This window comes from Marmota monax, unplaced genomic scaffold (genome assembly GCF_021218885.2).
Source record: "Marmota monax isolate L192 unplaced genomic scaffold, Marmota_monax_Labrador192_F-V1.1 WCK01_AAM20220418_F8-fsc00001, whole genome shotgun sequence".
Taxonomy (NCBI): domain Eukaryota; kingdom Metazoa; phylum Chordata; class Mammalia; order Rodentia; family Sciuridae; genus Marmota; species Marmota monax.
The window spans coordinates 39,677,394-39,697,388 of record NW_026693777.1 but is presented as its reverse complement, the minus strand read 5'-3'; the positions used below and the strand labels follow the sequence as shown (position 1 = coordinate 39,697,388).

The window sequence follows — 19,995 nt, the reverse complement described above, 5'->3', positions numbered from 1 at the left end:
ATTTTTCTACACATGTCATGTGTTTTTATGTGCTTTTGTATACATACCCCTTTTGATTTCACGATTCACTCAAATTCTGCATATAGTTTGGCAGAAAGCCAAGCAGTTATTCTTGAAGAATGTAAACTTGGAAACTATATGGGATGGGGGTGAGAAGAAAGGAGTTGTGATACAAACAAATATTTCAATCTAAGAAAGAAATCTCAGCATATGGGTAATACACTGTGCTGTCCATGTAGGTTACAATTTTTTTATGACCACGGAGGAACAACTGTGTCTTTATATATGAGGAAATTTCCATGTATAGCTGAATACAGATAACTCGAGATAACTCCTCAGCCTCGGCATCCCACAGGCCTCTATCTGTTCTTCCTGCTTTCAGGTTAGATAACTCTCCTATGATTCTCCTTAGTTTGTGTCAGTCCCTCAATGTAGAACTTAATACTTGAGATACTCTTGGAAATAGACTTTTTTAAAAGAGAATTTTTGAGGAGCAAGAAAAAGAGAGAAGAGGTAGGAGCAGGCTTGATAATAAGTTTAGCAATGTTTGAGGACTTGGCTGAAAACCATAGACCCAACTTATTTAAGGAATCGTTTGCTCTTAATGTAACATTGGTCCATGTGGCTTATCTTTCACCCCTTTCCTTTAGAAAACACCTCCTACATAAAACCATCAAAGGAAATATAACTGAATTGTAAATGAATGAGGCCTAACTATAAAACTTAGCACAAGTTTGGCTGATGAGAACAAACCAGTATTCCCAGTTGCAGGAAGTCCTTCTGCACAAATCCTTCCAATAGATGCAGTGCCTAAACAGAAAGACCTGCTCCAGCTTCATTTGAATGATTATATAATAGCTATTGGATGACATTTGCCTTAAAACATAGTTGAGGTGTTAGTGCCTAATTATTGTAATTTTCATGAGGGGTAAGGAGCTTTTATAGCAGCGGCTTAATAAAAAGCCTGCAGTGCATAAAATTAACATCACTTGCTGTGTACACTGAAAAGTTTAGTTTAGGTGAATGTGTTGTAGTCATTGCATTTTCTAAAAGAAGACTCTTGCCTGTGCTGGTGCAGGAGTAAACCCATGCCACGCCATTCTTTCTCTCTTCTTTTTCATGTCATTTTTCTAGCACTTTATCTGATCATATCCAGCAAACAGCTGACACAAAGAGGCTGCAAAACTAGGAAAGCCCCTGTACTCTGTCTGCCTTTAACTTGACACTACTGGAGTGCTTTCTAGCTTAGATAAAAAGAGAGCTCACAAGAGTGACTTTGTCTTCATACAGGCAACAGAGAACTTGGTTTTTATTTTATCCCACTCAATTTCATTTCCTAATCTACTTTCTCTAACATATCTTTATTTTAGAGGTCTATACCTGGGCCATATTTATAGTCATGAAATTTCTGCTCAGGGTTTTTCACTGTGAATCAATTGCTTGCCTGATGGCAGTGCCAGTAGCATTATTTGATATGGATGTTATTAATCCATCGATCTCTGGATTATTTCATCATCTATCAAAAATGCCAAATGTTAATTTATAATCAGTTTGTAGCAGATCTATAGGGGGAAACTTTCTTTTGTTGTTCCAGATAAAAATGTTTTCTTATTTTGTCTCCCTTTTGTTTCTGGTTTCATCTTGGTAACATTTTATGTGCTATATGTACATTATGGAGTTGCTGTTGATAAAAATGACAAACTGATTCTTTTCTTGATAAACTATACATAATGGCAACATGGCAAGATTATTTTCAGATAGTCAAGAGGTTTCCAAGTTGCCTATTTGCTTATAGGTTTGTCTGAGTCCTTATTTATCAATCCTAGTAAAAAGTAGTGGTACATTTTGAGAAACTGATATTAAAAAAAAAAAAATCCGTTCCCCATTATGCTCCACCAAAGAACTCACTTGCCAGTAGGTGTTCAGACTTGGCTGCAATTGTCATATACAGGTGACAAGTGCACAGCTCTGGCCTCAAGGCTGCTGTGTTTCATGTGTGGTTCCTGTTCTCCATTTCTGCCAGAGGAAATTCCATCTCTTGCCTGCCTTCATGTGGTGCTGATAAAGTCCTTCCTGTACATTAGAATTCCTGTTTTCCTTTAAGCAACAGCAGGGTATTGGGAATGATCAGGAAAAGGGAGGAGGAACAGGAGAAGAATATACTTGCAAAGTAGCAAGAGCCACAACTCTTGGTTGCCTTGCATGTCCTTTGAAACAAGTAGTTCTTCCAGGAAAAATCACTGCATAGTCATTTAAAGCTTCCTTGAAGCTCAAGTAAAAGTCTAACCTAGCTCAGATTTGTTTTATTTTTAAATTATTATTTGTGTGAATTAAGCAGAGATTAATAACTGATTAGGTATTGATGTAGTTACGTCATTGCATCTGTTGGTGAGGTCATGACAATTTCGAGCATTCATACAGGTTATTTTAGGGCAATGCATTTGGAAGATGTAGAGGGCTGTCCTGTACCTTCTTGAGTCCATGATTTTTTTTTTTAAGGCAATCATTGAATTTCATAGATGTTACTATTCTGAAGTTTTAGTATCAAAGTATGTTGGAACCTATTTCTTGAAAGAGTTGCCCTAATTAAGCTAATAAAAGTTTTTTTTAAAAAAGACTTTTACATTTCTAGGTAGTTTTCTTTTCCTTTTAAAATGAACTTGATTGTGGTTTAAGCTTGTATATAATAAAATGCATCCATTTAAAGTGTATATCTATTATTTCTAACAAATATATATGACAGATGTAACCATAAGTCAAGTTCTAGAGTATCTTTCTTCTTTTTTGGACTTATTATTGGAAAGACTGCTCACCATAACATGGCATGCGTGTATGCCTAGTTCTGCAAATACTAATAAATACACATTTTTGTGTCTCCCTCTGCACCTCTCTTCTTGGTTCCTCACTTATGGCTGAAATGGCAACTGTGGAAAAAATTCCTTGGCATCCTGATATCAGAACCCTTCATCCTGGCGAGACCACGACGATGCAACCTCGACCCACTCAGCAGGCACCCCCGGACCCTCCAGTGGGGGCCATGCTTCCCAGAGTGGAGACAACAGCAGCGAGCAAGGTAAAAGCCCAGATGTCTTCTTTGTGCAAAGTAGACAGGACTAAAATAACTTCAGTATTTTGTGATATCCAGTACATCTGTCTCTGTGTAAACAGGAGAGTGGCAGGTTAGGATAATCGGCTACTATTAAGGGAGACAGTATTTCCTCTTCTTAACTTACTTTACTTGAAAAAAATCAAAGTGAGCTGTTTAATCTTCAAGTAGGCATTACAATAACAATTGATTAGTTCTGCCAATTCTTTTACAAATTTGGTTATCTACACTTTACTCTGGCCAGTGTATGTAAATGGACAGACCTCTTTACTGCTATAATTTAGTAGTTTGAATTGCACTATAAACAGGATAGTTTGCTTGCAATGTCAACTATATCAGTTCTCTATAATCAAGCAATTATGCCTCTAAAACACACAAAATGAAAAAGTCTGTTCTTCAGAGCTCCAGAAATATTGGGGGATTGTTATGCAGAATCTTATCTTGGAAAGATGAATTTTGAAATTCTTAGATTATTTGTCCCTATTTCCATTCAGCTAACATGGTGACTTTTGTCACAATTCCTAAAAATTAGAATAATCAGAGGGCAAGGGACGTCAACTGCAGATGCCAAGGAAACCTAGTGCAATTTGGAGTAAATATTACCATTTTAAACTCACATATTGCACAGAGAGCAATTATATATTGGTAGGGATGACTCTTCTATGGCTAAAATGATAATTTAAAGGAAGATGCATTATTGAATGTGGGCCAGGAAAGTGTATAGATTTTACTTTTTAATATTTTACATTAGATGGTGTCTGATCTCCTAGGTCTATTTCATCTCTATTATGACTGTGTTTATGGCCACAATATTTAAGCATTAGACAGGCTTCCAAGTAGAGGCCAGTTTAACAGCTTGAGCTGTAGTTATATATGCCATTTCAAGGGGGGTGGTTGATGTAGGGTGGGTGTCTTCCCTCCTCCAAGTTTCTGGCCAGGGATTTGTGATTCCTGGGTTTCTAGGAGAGTCTAGAAAAAAAAAAATGTCCTTTCTAGGATGCCTTTTGCTTGTGAGTGGGTCCAAATTAGAATCTACCTCTAAGCAAGTTGCAACTGATAGAGATGACAAACTGGAAGAACTTGTGAGTTGTGTCTATTTAGGTTTTATATACAGCTTTTAGAGCACCAGTTAGACTATCTATAAAAGAAACTAAATTATAAGGCATTTCGAAGGTAACTTGTGCATAGCTTTCAGTGAATGTGCAACGTAATGACTTGACTGTGGTTCCACACCACAGTGGACTTCTCAGTGTGGTTAAATCCGAAAAGCTTTCTATCACTCCATCCTCCCACCACCAACAACACAAAGGGTGAACCATATCTATTAATAAAAACAAAACACCCTAAACATTGTACAAAAGAGGGGAAGGGAGAAGCAGACCTAATGGTCTAATGAGGCTATCTTCCAGAGACTTCTTGTGTGTGAGGCTGGCTTTGACCTTTCACTTTGCTCAGGAGCCCAGCGCTTCATTTTTCACATTCTTGCAATTACGTTAACGCTTCAAGCATTTCTGACTCCAAGTCAGCTAGCAACACCAGGCATAACTCAACACTGTGAGCTTTTCCCCTCTCTGTAGATTCATTAACAGGTCACCAAGGTCCCAACTGAAATTTAAAACTGACTGGTTCTGTTGGGTTAGTTGAGTTATGGCAAGAGGGATGGCAGGAAGGGCCAGAGAGAAGAGGAGGCGGGAGAGAGAAGACCCTAGGGTTCCAAGCAGGGAATGGTGACGGCAACAGGCAAGCGCAAAGTTTTATCATTTTGGTTAGTTAGTTTTGTTTTGTTGTGTTGGGGTCAGGAAAGAGAAGAGTTCTGAGACTGACACTCTGGGTAGAAACAATTCACACCAACCTCTGTGCTGTGGGTAGCCGCACCCACTTATCCCATGTTGAAGGATTTGATCCCTGAAGGATTTTTGTTCCTTTAATCATATCTCTGTGGGATTAAAGAATGGACACGGTAGCTTATGTGTATGAGCAGTAGGAAGTCTGTCATTTTCCTGTGTTAAAGTTTGAGAGAAAAAAAAGTTCTGATTACTCTAAAATGGAGAGTAAGCAGGGAGAATTTCCTACCTGGTGTCTGTGCTTAAAACACATGTATAAAGTTTTTCTGGTTTTTTGTTTTGTTCTGTTTGACAGCATACTCCAAATTTGGAAGGCTAGGTTTAAGTGTGTTTTGTCATACCCATGCCCATATTAATCTTTTAAACATGTTTTCAAGATATTCTGATATTTAGTCTCACCGAATTGTCCAGAGTAGCTTTCAGTGGGCAAGATTAATTATCTGCTTCAGGGCAAAGTCAACAGAGATATTGACTGAAATCGCATATGCTTATCATAGGTTAAATCTTAGGGTTGATGTATAATGGAAAACCTGGGAGAGAAATTTATGTTCTTTGTATTAAATATATTATAATGTTTCATTGGAAACCAAGTTTAGAAGAGTTTTCTTGCTTATTCAGAATTTATTAGCACAACAGGCATATGGAAAACTGTAAAACGATTCAGTTTCAAAACAAATTATGATAAACAGAAAAAATAGGGATGAATTGTACTAAATACAATGTTTTCATACACATTTTAAATTAAACTTTAATAGCCATATGCTATAAAACAATACATGCATTTATGTTGCTTTATAAATTTTGTGAATATTTTTGCTATAGTGATTCATACAAATCTTTACTTTGAAACCTAAAAATGCCTCATTTTATGACCTGATAGTGAAAGAGCTACAGTTACACAGGTGAAAGGTCATCTTTTCCTCCTCAGTGTTTGTGCAACAAACTGAAAGGAGAAAAAAAAAAAACCCAAATTTTTAAAATACTGTTAAGAAATAAAGTTAGTAAAATATAAAACCTGACTTGACTGTATATTTCCAACAGCACATGACTAGCAGTAAACTATATAAATATGAACCAGACTTTTCATTCACTCTGATTTCTCTTGCTAAAAGCAGCCAAAGGGAGAGTGTTTGTCTTGTTAGTCACATTAGAATGAGGAAGGAAATCTGGTTTTTCAAGGATAGAATTAGGGTGCAGACTCAGGGCTGTGGAGAAGTAACTGGCCCTCTTTGTGTCTGGCTTCCCATCAGTAAAATGGGGCTTGATAATAAGGCTTGGGGTCCCTCATTCTGTACCTGCTGAGTCAAAAGCTGCTTTGTGTTGCATTGTGTATTTTGCCAGAGTAAAGAGTAGGAAGCAGCCCCCTTGTTCCTAGAGCACTTTGAGAGCCTTAGATGAAAGGCACAATATATGTACAAAGTATTATTATTATTGATGGGTTTGTGTAACTCCCATTAACGCTGATGGGAGCTACGCATGTGAATTGGCAAGAGAATAGACCCCTCAGTGTTTAGAGCACATGAAATTTACATTTTTTCCAGTGCTGTAATTGAGATGTTGACAAATTGGAGAATATTGATGAGACTTTGTTTTAAGTATTTCGTGCCAAGTTTGTTTTATTTTTCCTGGTTTGAACAATGGTATGGGTTCAGCAGCAATGAATAAAAAGGGTAGAGTAAAGATAACTTTGTATTTCAATATTTTGATGTGCCAATATGAAATAAATTGTCTTAGGCAAATGGAATATTGCTGTTTTAATCATTAGCTATGCATGAAAGAAAAATTGATGTTGACATCTTTGCTGTAAAATCGTTGTAATGGGGCCTTTCTTACAATTCATTTTTGTAAAATTCATTTTGTACATTTTGCAGCAATTGAACAATCCCTGCACTGTGAATAGGCAGGATTCCCAGAAATACCGAGACAGTTGGCCCAGTAACTGCTGAGCTCACACTGCACACCACACACACGTTAACCATGCTGTTGCCAGACCCAGTTTAACCTAAATACATTAGCAATCTAGCATCTATGGAGCTCCAGTCTTTCAGGAAAGAGGGCTGTCTGAGCCAGCATAGTTCTCCTCTATTCTGCCACCAAACCCCTCCGTCAATGCCCCCATCTATCATTCAGGCAACGAGGCTAGTATTCCATAGCTAGATATTTATTTAGTTATTATACAGTCCTTTAGCAATCATGATATTGAAGTCTACAAATATCCCCTCAGTAGTGGATGTAAGTAGATAAGCAAACATCTAAGATCTTATTGCATTGTGGAGTTTATAGTACATGGTATAGTTATAAAACAGTAATTTTTTCCACCACCAAAATATTCTAGTTATGTATTTAAGGAAAGAGGGGGGAAAAAAACCCCAAACCTCAAACCCTTTACTATGGGCCCTGAATGTGTTCTACTGGGATTTCTTACTCAGTCTAGGAAAACTCTGTCAATGGAATGTTTTCATAGTGGCGGCAATCTCTTTAAAATAACCCTAAATACAATATGACAGATGCCATCTGGCATAATCTTTTGCTAGTTGGTTTTAACTTTTATTTTTCCTAGAGCTAGGTTCATCCTAAACTGGTCACTTACTGTTATAATAAACACAATGACATTTTTTCCTTCCTGTCCTAATTGTATCAAAAAATTTTCTGAGACTGTACTTGATAATTAAACATGGTCCCAAAGCTGTTGTTTATGCAATATTAATACTGCATTTTCTTTCTCTTTCACCCCGAAATGAATAAAAAAGAATATCATCTTTAAACTATCAGCAAACACCCCAATAATTTCTGTTGATTTTCTTAGGACTTTTTAGCGTAGTAACCATTAGAAATAAAATTAAACTCTTCTAATAAATAATTGCTTTAGGACCATGGAATGGTGCCCATAAATGCTTAAAAGCTTTCTATAATTGCTGTTAATTTTGAATAATTTCTTTCTATATGTATCAATTTACTTGAAAAACCCGGAGTTCGGATTTCTAGATTTTTTTTTTTAACTTAGTCATGTAAAGGGATGTCTCCTGATGCCAGTTAGAGTTTAATTTAGAGTAGTAATTAAACTTGAATACTGCCTCATAAACAAAAGATAAACAATAAACCAGCCACGTTCCCTGCTGTTTCATAGCTTTCCTTCCCAGATGTTTTAGCCTGATAATTTTTACACAGTGAACTACCTAACATGGAATTTTGTGGACAGAGGTAGGAAAATGTGTTTTGTTTTTTTTTTTTGTTTTTTTTTTTTTTTTTTTTTAGTAATCCTTTTTATTCCCCCTCCAAAAAGCAGAAGGCAGAAGATTTTCCACTATTTAGATTTTTTTTTAACATTTTGATAAAATAAATACTTAATGTGATTGTGTTTTAATGATAATTGTAGCTCTTTTTCTCAGGTATTGCTTTAAAAAAAAAAACTAATCTGATCACGACCATCTTTCACACTTAGTAATAGAAAGAGGAACATATTTTTATTTAAGTAAAGTCTGGATAATAAGTCAAAGAAAGACCAGCTTGACAACGGGGAACTTTTCTTTTACTCTTCTTCTGCTTCCCGCCCCCACCCTCGACTTGTGTTACTCTGTGGCAGTACTCTTCCTCAGGCTACAAGAGGCTCTCTGTCCAGTTCTGGATCCTTCCACTGTCAGCCATGATCTTTCTAATTGTCAGGTACGAGTCCGCTGCTCAATGCAGAAGCCATGTTATTTTCACTGGGTGGGGTAATTACTGAAAGCTGAGAATAGCTGCACTAAAGACAGAGGGATACTTTCATGATCCCATTAGCATAAGAGTGGGTAAATTATTCATGCCAAGTGAGGATTCTATGGGGAAAAGTATAGTTAATGCACATAGTTTTTAAATGTATCCCTTTCTGCTCTGAGACTAAATTCTTGTTGGAATCAGTTCTCAGACATTTACGGGAAAGCTCTGGTGGCGTGTTAGATGCAGTTCATCTCTCTCTGTTTGCAGCGCTCTCAATAGAGACCATCTGGCAAAGATCCAAAAGGTGATTAAACAAAATGATCAGCTCTTGTTGCTGTGTTACATGTCCAATACTCTGGATTAAAAAACATGACCCACGACAGTCAGCGAACGTCATGCCGCTCCCCCTTCCCCCTCCCCTCTCCGTATAAGAATTCAGATGGTCCACAAATGTGTGTGCCATCTTTGTGTCCTTATGGCCCATAATCATGAACAGGTTGTGCAAATGGCTCTTTCTGTAGCACTGTCTGTTCCAGCAGCATAGAAGCATTTCATATTAATTGGGTCAGTCTAATATTCATATTGACATGGGGAAAAATTACTAAAATTTATTCTTATAGCAGACAATGAATATGTGTGCTTTCTGCCGAGAGGGAAGTGAAATCTGACAACTGGCTCGTGCGACTGATTAATTTTTCCTGAAACTGAAGAAAATCAAAGCATGGGAAACTGTCATTCTCTGAAAACAGTGCACAGCCCTTTATAACTAAACAAAATGGATTGGGTGGGGGGCTTTCGGGGAGCGTGTGGAAATGAGCTCTGGTGTTAACGCTATAATCAGGGATGAATTTACAGTGCCATTCAGAAGAGCCTCCCTCCCCATAAACAAGCTGATAATCACAGGGAAGCTGACTTCCAATTAGCTTTTCCTTCCCTCACACAGATCAGTGTGTTTATATGTCCTCCTTACTCTTTGATATGTCACTACCGAGTTGGTACATCTCACGTCAAATTCGAAAGTTTGGAAATAAAATGTTTTATTATGAGGAAATCCTGCTAATAAGCAAGGTAATTTCAACCAATCATTTCACGATTGAGTTAAGGTAAAAATGCCAAGATTTGTGACTAAGGGACAGATGTATCTTATCTTTGGGGGTTTGCACCAAATGCCAAGTAGAAATATAAATTGAACAAACCAGACATTGTGAGGAAGTGATTGAAGAAATATTGAGATGAAATCTTGGAATGAAATATATATGTATATTTATAACAATGCTGTAGATTGCTTACGTGTCACATTTGCATGAGCCTGAATGGGGATTTTATTAAGGAGCAGTGTAAAGTATATTAGTAAAAGCACTCAGAACACATGACCATTACTCATTAGACTATTCAGAGATCATGGTTGACCATTTAATATTGCGGAAATTGTCTATGACGGATGGTGTAGGATACATTTGAGTGCAAATGTCAAGAGAAGATAAAGAATAAAGCAGAAAAGAAAAAATTCTCAAAAGCCACTTGAAAACATCATCATTTCTTGTTGCCCACCCTATCTAAGGGAGAGCAAAGCAGTAAGTAAGAAATACAGAGGGGCACAGAACTCGGGGAAGGAAAGTGAGGTCCCCTAGAGTCTGTGCAGTGTGGCAGATGAAAGGGACTGGAATAGCCTTGGGGGTCTTAAGGCTATTATAGGGCAACTCATGCTCTGTTATCATGCTGATTTTTCAATTGATTTTTGGCTGAACAGTACTTGTTGAAGCCCTCCAGAGCATCAAACACAGCCTTTTGGTGCTATACATTGTAATACACATGTTCTATTTTTCTCTTCATTGTCTTTACTTGGCTTCAGAAGAATAGTCTGTAATGAAGCAATGTCATTACCCCCACCCCCATTCTTTCTTTCCTGTTTCTACCCACAGGGAGTTTGTTAAAATTCTTATGGTTTTTTTGTTTGTTTGTTTGTTTGTTGGGGAGAACAACTTTTCATTCATCTTCCTGTGTTGACATCTGTTTTTAATTTGGCCTTTAAAAATATTTTTTTATGTCATAGTAGACAATGATAGAAACCACTTTAGTCTACTAAAATCTATCCCTGGACAGTCTTGAGCTATTTATCAGTGTTCTAGTGGCCAGCAAGAAAGCATATATGGGGCTTTATTGAAATCTAGTTCCTCATTGAAATGGGAGTGAGCCATCCTAATATTCCTGCTCTATAACATGTTCCTCACCTTGCTTGAATTCTCAATGAGGAAAAGCCAAGTATGGTCTCCCCTATGAGTCCTCCTGATGTGCCCAGGTACGAGACCAGCTGCCCTTCCATGCTCTCTTTCTCTCTTTCTTTCTTCCTCTGCTTTTCCAAAGTAGGGTTTATCATATATTCACCTGTCTAGCATTAGAAAGTCCACTTTTGACTCTATAAACAGAATCCACAGATTTCCTCTCTTTGTTGTTGTTTTTATGGTGGACGAGTTGACCACAACTCTGTGCCTATCAATTCTGTGGTGTTTGCTTGGACATAGATGAACTATTTGGAACATATCTATATATCCATTAAACTTGTATTATGCCATCAAGGGATAAAAATTAACTTGGTTTACTAAAATCTTGTTGTATTCATTGTGGCCTTAAATAAGTCAATCAGCCATGAGCTCAAACTCACAATTGTTTTGGATATAAGCAGGTTCTTAAATTTTAAATTTATGTGTCCTTTAGTGTTGTCTTACATTATGAACATATGGTTGGAATCTAGAGATGGGATTTCTTTTCATTATGTTATCTATACAAGAATGTACATATTTGTGTCTTTAAATGTAATGGTGAATCTAATTAGAGAAATTCTTTAATGTGGCCAATAGCTTCCCATAATGAACTCAGGGTCCATTTTGCTTATCCTCCTTGTTTAGGAGGGACTGACTTTGGGGGACATCACTGGTCTTCACATAGGTAAACTCCTGTACCTTTGTATAATTACCTGGAAATAATTTTTTAACTTTTAGGCTCCACATGTTTTTATTGATTTTCTACATATGTCCTTCAGTTTTTCATAATTTGCTTTTAGTCAAGTGCGAGTATTTTGGGTGATGCAAGCAAAACTTTGTACAGAAAAGTAACCTTTTTATGCAAATAGGTTACCGTCTAGACTCTTAAACTTTGAGTCAATAGACCTGTGTTCTGATCATAGCTGCATCGAAAAGGGCAGTGACCTAGGAGACAAACATGGGTACAAATCCCATTTTTCCTTTAATGTCTGTGAGATCCAGTTTCTTTATCTGGAAAGTGGAGGAAAAAATACTTACCCTCAAATTTATCTTAAAGACTACATTGCATGAGATTGAATGTGTTGAGCATATAACATTGCTCGTGACTTACTTCCTTTATATTTCTCTTCTGTGTCTTGTGCTGACACTAATTAGCTGTATGACCTTGGATGTGTCCCTTGGTCTTTTTGAACTTTGGCTCACCCATAAAATAGGGTTGAATTAGGTGATCTTTTAAATTCAAGCTCTAGGAATCTAATGTTTACATTCATGGGTCTTATTTTTTATGTGTACACTTTATCTTTTAACAGAGAGAGGTGGCAAGTTTTTCATCAGGGGTGTAACATGAACATTCTTATGTCCTTGATTTAAAATATGTAGTGAGATAATATTTTCTGTTTCTTGCTTTGGGTTCAGGAGAGTCCCCTCCCCCTCCTCCAACTCAGTTTGGCAAGAAAATGACTAGGAACTAGAATTTGTTTTCCAAGGATGGTAGAATGCCACAATTAAGATGTAAGTCACATAAATGGAGGTTTCCATATAAGAATTCTGTTTTCTAAGTATGAGGGGCATTTTGTAAACACAAGCAACTTCTCTATTCTCCATTATCAAATTAAAATGAACTCTGTTGGAATTTCTGTACTTTACAGGTAGAATAAATGATAATTATTACAGAGGCTCAGACTCTACCACATCATTCCAGAAAAATCATCAGGAAAATTTTATCATTAAATGTATTTAACTGAGTTCTAATTATTTAAAGACTATCAATTTCTACAGTATATATAGATATTGCCTCTAGACAACAGAATATTTACTTAATCAAAACACTCTCCTTAACCATTCATACCAGCTAGAGATATTGATGTTACCTTCAACCATTTCTTCTTTTTCCCTTTTTTTTCCCTTTAGGTTTAAAGGTTTACAAAAGTAGACTAGGAGTGTAAAATTTCATATTTCTTTTTCCAGCTAACATTTATAACAAATGCTATCCACTAAAATAAAACTTCCAAAATTTCTGTGTCCTAAATGTGAGTGATAAAGAAAAGTCAATACATCATTGATTATTGAAAGCTTGTGGAATCCATCTCACGGGTGCCCTTTTCATTTTTGTTTTTTTTTTTTGTTTTTGTTTTGGTACCAGAGATTGAACCCAGAGGCTCTCTACCACTGAGCCACATTCCTAGCCCTTTATAATTAGACACAGGGTCTCACTGAATTGCTTAGGGCCTTGTAAAGTTGCTGAGGCTGGCTTTGAACTTGTGATCCTCCTGCCTCAGCCTCCCCAGTTGCTGGGATTATATGCATGTGCCATTGCACCTGGCTGTGAGAGTTCTTTTCTGACAGATTGCCATACCTGGAGGTGATGTGTAGGCATACAGCTGTCTATAGACAGGACCCTTTCTCAAGACCTCATTTAAGTGTATGCTATTTAAATTTCATACACAGAGATCTTCACTGAGCAAGACACTAGAGTCTCTGCCTTCAGTAGCTTACCATCTTCCAGGAATGGAGGAGACACCACAGCAAATATACAAGTAGCTCTTGCATGGCAGATACTCACTTCTAAGGAGTATGGATTGAGGAAGGTTTGCTGATGCTTAAGGGAACTGTCTGGCATAAAGAGAATGGCAGTTTTGGAAACCTGGATATGAACTCTCCTTTTCACCCTATCATTTCCAAGCAGCAATTCTTCTAAACGTCAGTTTCTTTACCTATAAGTGGGAATAATGACAACCTCATAGAGTATTTGTGAATTTAATGTACTTTGACTTTTATTTATGTATTATTGGTTTTCTTTTCTTTCTTTCTTTTTATGATGCTGGTGATAGAACCCAGGGCCTTATGCATGCTAAGCAAGCACTCTACCACTAAGCTACATCCTGAGACCTACACATTGTCTTTTTAAGTCTCTAGGTGACTGACAGTAGAACCCAGAGAATATTTTATTCATTCACTTATTGATCATATAATTGGTGCCAAGCGCTGCCGTAGTGCTAGGGATATAAAAGTAAATAAGATGTGATCCTTTTCCGGTGAGTTGTATTATTCAGTAAATAACTCAGAAGTGTAAACAAATAAACATGTGTGCCTCTAATATTACATTTAAATATAGTTTGTAAGTTATTTCAGAAAAAAAAGGAGTGACTAATGATGTCTGTGGAATATCTGTGGGAGGCTTCTCAGAATTGGGGAGGTCTAAAAAGGTTTTGATGGCCTTAGTGGGTATTTCCAGGTAAACATGGTAGGGAAGAAATGGGAAGCAGATGAAATAGCCATTTCAAAGGTCCAGAAACACAAAGCTGCATGGTACACACTGAGCCACAACAGACTGACATTGCAGTTTGTGTGAGAGACTAATGGAGAAAAGAAGGCTGGAGAGGCAAGTGGGGACTAAGATTCTGATTACCATGCTAAGAAGCTTATACTTAATCCTGTAGAGCACTGTTTACCAAACTTTCCTGGTGATATGAAGCACCTACAAAGTATGTAAATCCAGATTTCCAGAGAGACCACAGACATCCCAAAATCAAGATTTCCAGGGGGAATCCTGGGAAATCTGGATTTCTATTTTATTTGTCTGTCTGTTTGTTTTGTGCTGGGGATTAAACCCAGGAGCACTTTACCTGAACTAATTCCTAGTCCTTTTCATTTTATTTATTTGCTTTTTGAGACAGTATCTGGCTAAGTTGCTGAGGCTGGCTTAAACTTGCAATCCTCCTGCCTCAGCCTCCCTAGTTGTTCAGATTATAGGCGTGTGCCATGGCACCTGGCTTGGGAACCTGAATTTTTAATGCATGTTCCAGAAAAACCCTACTTTGTAATATGGGAATCCCATTAAGGAAGTTTAAGCAAAAAAAAGGTTTGGTGAAATTTACATTTACAAAACCTCTTATTGGATACGGAGAATACATTTGAGGGACACAAGAGTAAATATAGAATAAGGATTAATGATTTGGAAAACAGATGAGGGTTGACTCAACGCAGTGGCAGTAGAGATGGAGAATAGAGAACTGATGGAGATCTTGCATGTGAAAGGAAGGGAAGAAGACAGTCTAGAATAACATGCAGGGAGGGACTCTTTCTTGGTGGAGATGCCATATAATCTACATAGGTTTTTTTTCTGCCATGAATTTTGAAATATGGACGTCTGGCAACCAGTAGATACTCCATTTATACATGAAAATTGTTGAAGTGGAAAGGCTTGATGTGTGTTGGTGAATAATGATTCTTCCTGGGAATGCAGTACTTAAGGGCAATAGCGTAGTGGTTAAAGGTGTGGCCCCTGGCATTGGCCTGCCCTCCTTCAAATCCTCAGATCCATTACTTGTCTTTGGCAAGTCTCCTATCTTCCACTTTTCATCTTTAAAATGAAGGTATAAATAACACCTAATTTAATGGATTTTGAGGAATAGTGATTAATTAATGTGATTTGTGTTAAGTGGCAGTAATTTTATATATTTAGCTCATATTAAGTAAACGTTATAAATTTTTTAAATTTTAAAGTTGCTTTTAAACTACTTGAAAATTGAACCCATGCAACTGAGACCATGATGAAAAACATGGCAGAAAATCCTGCATTTGTACCTCAGAAAGAGAAGTTAAGGGCTGGCAAGCTAGAGGAGCACCTACCCACCCAGCCCAGACCTAAGCCCTGCCCCCCAGCCCCAGACCCTGACTTCTACTTGGAAGAAATTCCTTTATCTGAACACCCGTTGCACAGTTTCCAATTCTTTCTTGTGACACACACATCAGTTTCTCCTGGTGTTATGGTAATGTTATGTTTCTTATTTATTATCCCGCTAGACTGTAAGATTCTTGAGGACAGTTTTTAAGTCTTAGGCATCTTCTTCCTCCCCTCCCCCATTGTACTATGATAATATAGGAGGCCTTCAATAATAGTAATGATTTTTTTTTTTTTTTTGAAAGGAGGATTGGGTCCATATTGTGCAAGGGAGTGAATAGCAGTCTAGGGAATTTGTGCTTGATTTGGTAGGTAATAGGGACCTATTGAAGATTTGTGAATGGGAGTAGTGACATAATCGCCTTCCTTTTGAATGCCAATGACAAATTCTCCACTATGTCTTCCATGGTCAAAATAGCAGACCCGTATGCGTCCCTGAAATACTGTCTGTTTGAAAGAGTGGATATTCTTTTGAGTGAAGAAATAAATTTCAAATAGCTTAAAAAAAAAAAAAGAAAAAGCTTTGACAATCTTTCTGAAGTAATTTAAGCACTTAAATTATTGTGATTCACAGAGGTCCCATGTCTGCCTCATCATTGTAGAAATTTGTATGTAAGGACACATTCTGTAAATCTTTTTTTTAAATGTATGTTTTTTATTTAAAAAAAAATTTTTTTAGTTGTAGTTAGGCAAAATATTTTATTTATTTATTTATGTGGTGCTGAGGATAGAACCCAGTGCCTTGCACGTGCTAGGTGAGCACTCTACCGCTGAGCCACAACCCCAGCCTCTCTGTAAATCTTTATGGTATTGTAATTATTAATACCTAGGAATGACTCAATAGGATTGAATAAATAAGTCATCTTTAATATTTGGAAAATTATGGTTCCTGGGATATTTAAACATGCATTACTTAAAACAAACAAACAAACAAATTTTGTGGTTCCTAGAATAGAGCAGGATTTCCTCTAGTGTAGGAATTATCAGATCACCTAATTTGCTAATATGCATTTTAAGTCTGCAAAGGGTAGAGAGAAACAGAGCTTCTGAGACCCAGCTTAACCATTGAGATTTTTTTTCTTGCATTACCTCTGGGGACACTCTTTCTCAGAACTCATTCTGAAAAACACTGTCTTCGCCTCTGCTACTTTCACTGAAGCACATTCAGACAGAGTTTAATATCCTTGGGAGTCCTTCTTGCATCTTGCATTTAAAAGGTGGGTCAGCATGGGCTCAGGATCAATTTTCAATTGTGTAAAAAGCAATTTCCTCTATGGTCAGAAGTCTCCTGGACTTGAGCTATTCTTGCACAGAATGTTCTGTTAACCCAGCTATCCTTGCAGTTATCCTTCATTGTATTAATCACACAAGGTGCTATTGCTATGAATACTCTGAGTGCTTGATTCATACGAATACATCCTCAAAAATGTTGAAGTGAGGATCCCAGTAGAATTATTCTTAATATTAATTAATACTTAGTTTGATGCATAGCACATGATGTACTTTCCTTTCTCAAACACAAACTCTTTCTTTTTTTTTTTTTTTTCTTAACTCTCCACTGAATTGGAAGCTAGGTGAAAATCCAGGTAGGATTAGGGAGTGTATGACTTGGCCCTGCTTGTATTAGGTGGTGAGCAATGTACTGGATATACTGTCCATCGATTGGGAATTACTGGGAAACAGAGCTGCAAACCCCCAACCTATCTGTGTCTTACTGTCCTAGATCTTCAGTTTAGCATCTATACTAATTGCATCTACTGGCAACAAAGTTTTCCCTGACTCTTCCTTACTGTTGGAGGATCCTAGGAAGCATTTTTGTTATGCTTGGGGACATTGAGGAGGTCCAGAATTTCTATCTTTTCTTGGTCATCAAGGGATGACAACCCTTCTGAATTCATTTATTCTACTTCTCCTGAGTAATGTGTGGCAGAATTACCTACTTGCATGTGACACACCTTTTGGGATACAGCAGGAAGAATTAGGCTGGGCGCACCTTGTCTCTCCACCTTAGAAATGAGCAAGAGGAAGATACATTCCATCTAAGACTATTTTTGCAGTATGGTGAGGAAAAGCTCAATTTTTTTTTCTCATTTGTTAAGAATTTTTCTTCAAGATTTTGAGTGCTTCATAGTAATTTAGTTCAGAAAATATAACATTTCTAACGGGCATCTTCCTTTTTGTAGAGATAGGTTGGATATGTCTGGAAAATCAATGACATTTAATGTCATTCGTGAACTGTCAAAACTGAATAGAAACGTACATTTGCTGGTCCTTGCCCATCCAGACTTTGCTGTTTTTCGACACCATAACCAAGCAAAGTTGTCAACCACTTAATAGATGAGAATTTTGTTCATGATTCCTTCTGAAAGGAATTCTAGTTGCTCATTTTCTGCCAGCATAAAACACGAGTTGCTTTCAGTTGGCAAAACAAACAAACAAAAAGCAAAGCAAAGCAAAACAAAACCAAAAAACCTCTGACTAAAAAAAAAAAGATTACGCTGAAAAGTAATGTCAGGCTTTTAAAAAAATTAGAGAAAAAAATGGTAGTGTTAAAGGTTGATGTGTTGTTCCCGTAGGTTGGGCATTTAGGGCAAAAATAACACAGAAGCTTCCCTTTGAACATTGTTAGGGATCTTGAGACCTGCTGCTCCCTAGCTGGATGGGGAAGGTGGAAAGGGAAACACATAGATATCTGGCCTGATAGGACATCTCCAGTGCTGCTTCAGTAGTCTCTAGAGCTGTGACATTTTTACTTATTTTGTTGGCATGTAGGTACCTCTCTTTTTTTTTTTTTTTTTCAACTTTTTGCTTGAACTTGCTGGCCTCCTTCTAGGAATGTTGCCTGATAGCATTTGCTTAGTTTTTGTGGTCCTGTGGACAGTTGGAGGTAAAGAAATCAAGAACTGAAAATAATAAATCTTGATTCTGGAGAGTTGTTCACCTAGTGGTTGCTGCACAGATCAGCTGTGTGTCACTCTGATGGTAACAAAGTGACTGTCTTTAGTTTGTGAAAATATAAGTACAAATTAGTGGAGCAAACTGTTCTTTTAATTTGTGATAATTCGTTAATAACTAATAATTTGTAGTGACTTAGTAGATGTTTTTAGCATTGATGTCAGCATCCCCCCAAATTGTCCTTTGTCATGGTTCTTTGTCGAAGCATCAGTCACCGAATCTATGTTAGGCAGAAGTGAATAGTCATAGGTACAAGGAAGCAGTTACAAGCTCATGAGATATCACTATAAATTTAAAGAAGTGTTTTTATGCATAATAGAGAAATAATTCTAATGTTTATAACTTCGTTCTTAAGATCACTGACTGGAGTTAGGCCAAGTTCTGAATCTTGATTTACAAACCTAAGATAACTTATTTAACTTCTCTAAGCCTATATTTCCTCATTTATAAAGTGAGAAGAGTCACGCCTCATCTCATAGAGATGGTGTGTCTGCATTCTGGACTCGGCATATTCAATGCAATATGCTCCAAAAATGAGGATAATGAATAATATGCACATTACCACGGACTTTATTCGTTTGGGTTCCATAGCTTGAACTTTAAGCCCATGTATTTTCTATGAATTTCTATTTCAGCATTTGGCATTATATGACTTATAAAAGGAAGAGAACCAATAGCTCAAGATGCTTTGTTTGCCTGTTTTCCCCTGTTCCTTGTGCTATAATGCAGACATGAAAACAGGGCAAGGTTTATAGAAGGAGGCTCAGGAAAAGAGTAGAAATCGGGGAAAGACTGACTCAGATGTTTAGTTTCCTATGTATCATGGTCCTTGTTACTTGGAAATCCCAAATCAAATGCTGTCCCCATTCCTTTTGTTCCATTTCTTAATTTTTATTTTCTACCTGAAGGCCACAATGGTATGGACTCAGGCGACTGAATGTTAGCTTATGTGTAGCTGGAGATGTCGCATGGGCATTTGGGGAGGCTCAGGCTGCAGTGTGGGAGGGTCTGGCAAAGTTCCACCCTTAACTACTTGTTAACTAGGTGCTTACCTTGTAAAGGGGTTTGGAGGAAGACATGAGGTGATAATGTATGCCTGGCGTGTTATAACCTTCCATTAAAAGTTAGTTGCTATTAACATCTTCATCAGGTCTTTAAGCTCACTTGGACTTACCCTTACATCTCTGTGTGATAAGGATGTAGGGGATTCTTGTCTTTCCTGACTCTTAACATGCTATCTCTATTAATTTTCAAATGATATGATTTAAAATCCAAATCATGTCTGCAAAGTGATATCCTGTATTTAGTTTCACATTTCTAGTTCTTAACGTATTTTTACATGAATTTTCATGTGATTGCCCCAGAATTGCCCAGGTTTATCCTCATTTTCCAAATAAGGTGGCTTGGTCTTGGGGAGGGTCAATTACTTGCCCATCACCAAAAAGAAGG

General features: G+C 37.2%; 1 protein-coding gene across 9 annotated transcripts in view; it reads left to right on the top strand.

Annotated features, from left to right (window-relative positions):
* The window catches only part of Meis2 (Meis homeobox 2), a 204,317-nt gene that overhangs the window by 12,652 nt on the left and 171,670 nt on the right, over positions 1 to 19,995 (top strand). For all 9 annotated transcript variants that reach the window (XM_046461403.2, XM_046461405.2, XM_046461406.2 and 6 more), the window contains one exon: positions 2,959 to 3,073. In XM_046461403.2, the coding sequence (XP_046317359.1) occupies positions 2,959 to 3,073 (115 nt within the window). The remainder of the gene's footprint in view (positions 1 to 2,958; positions 3,074 to 19,995) is intronic.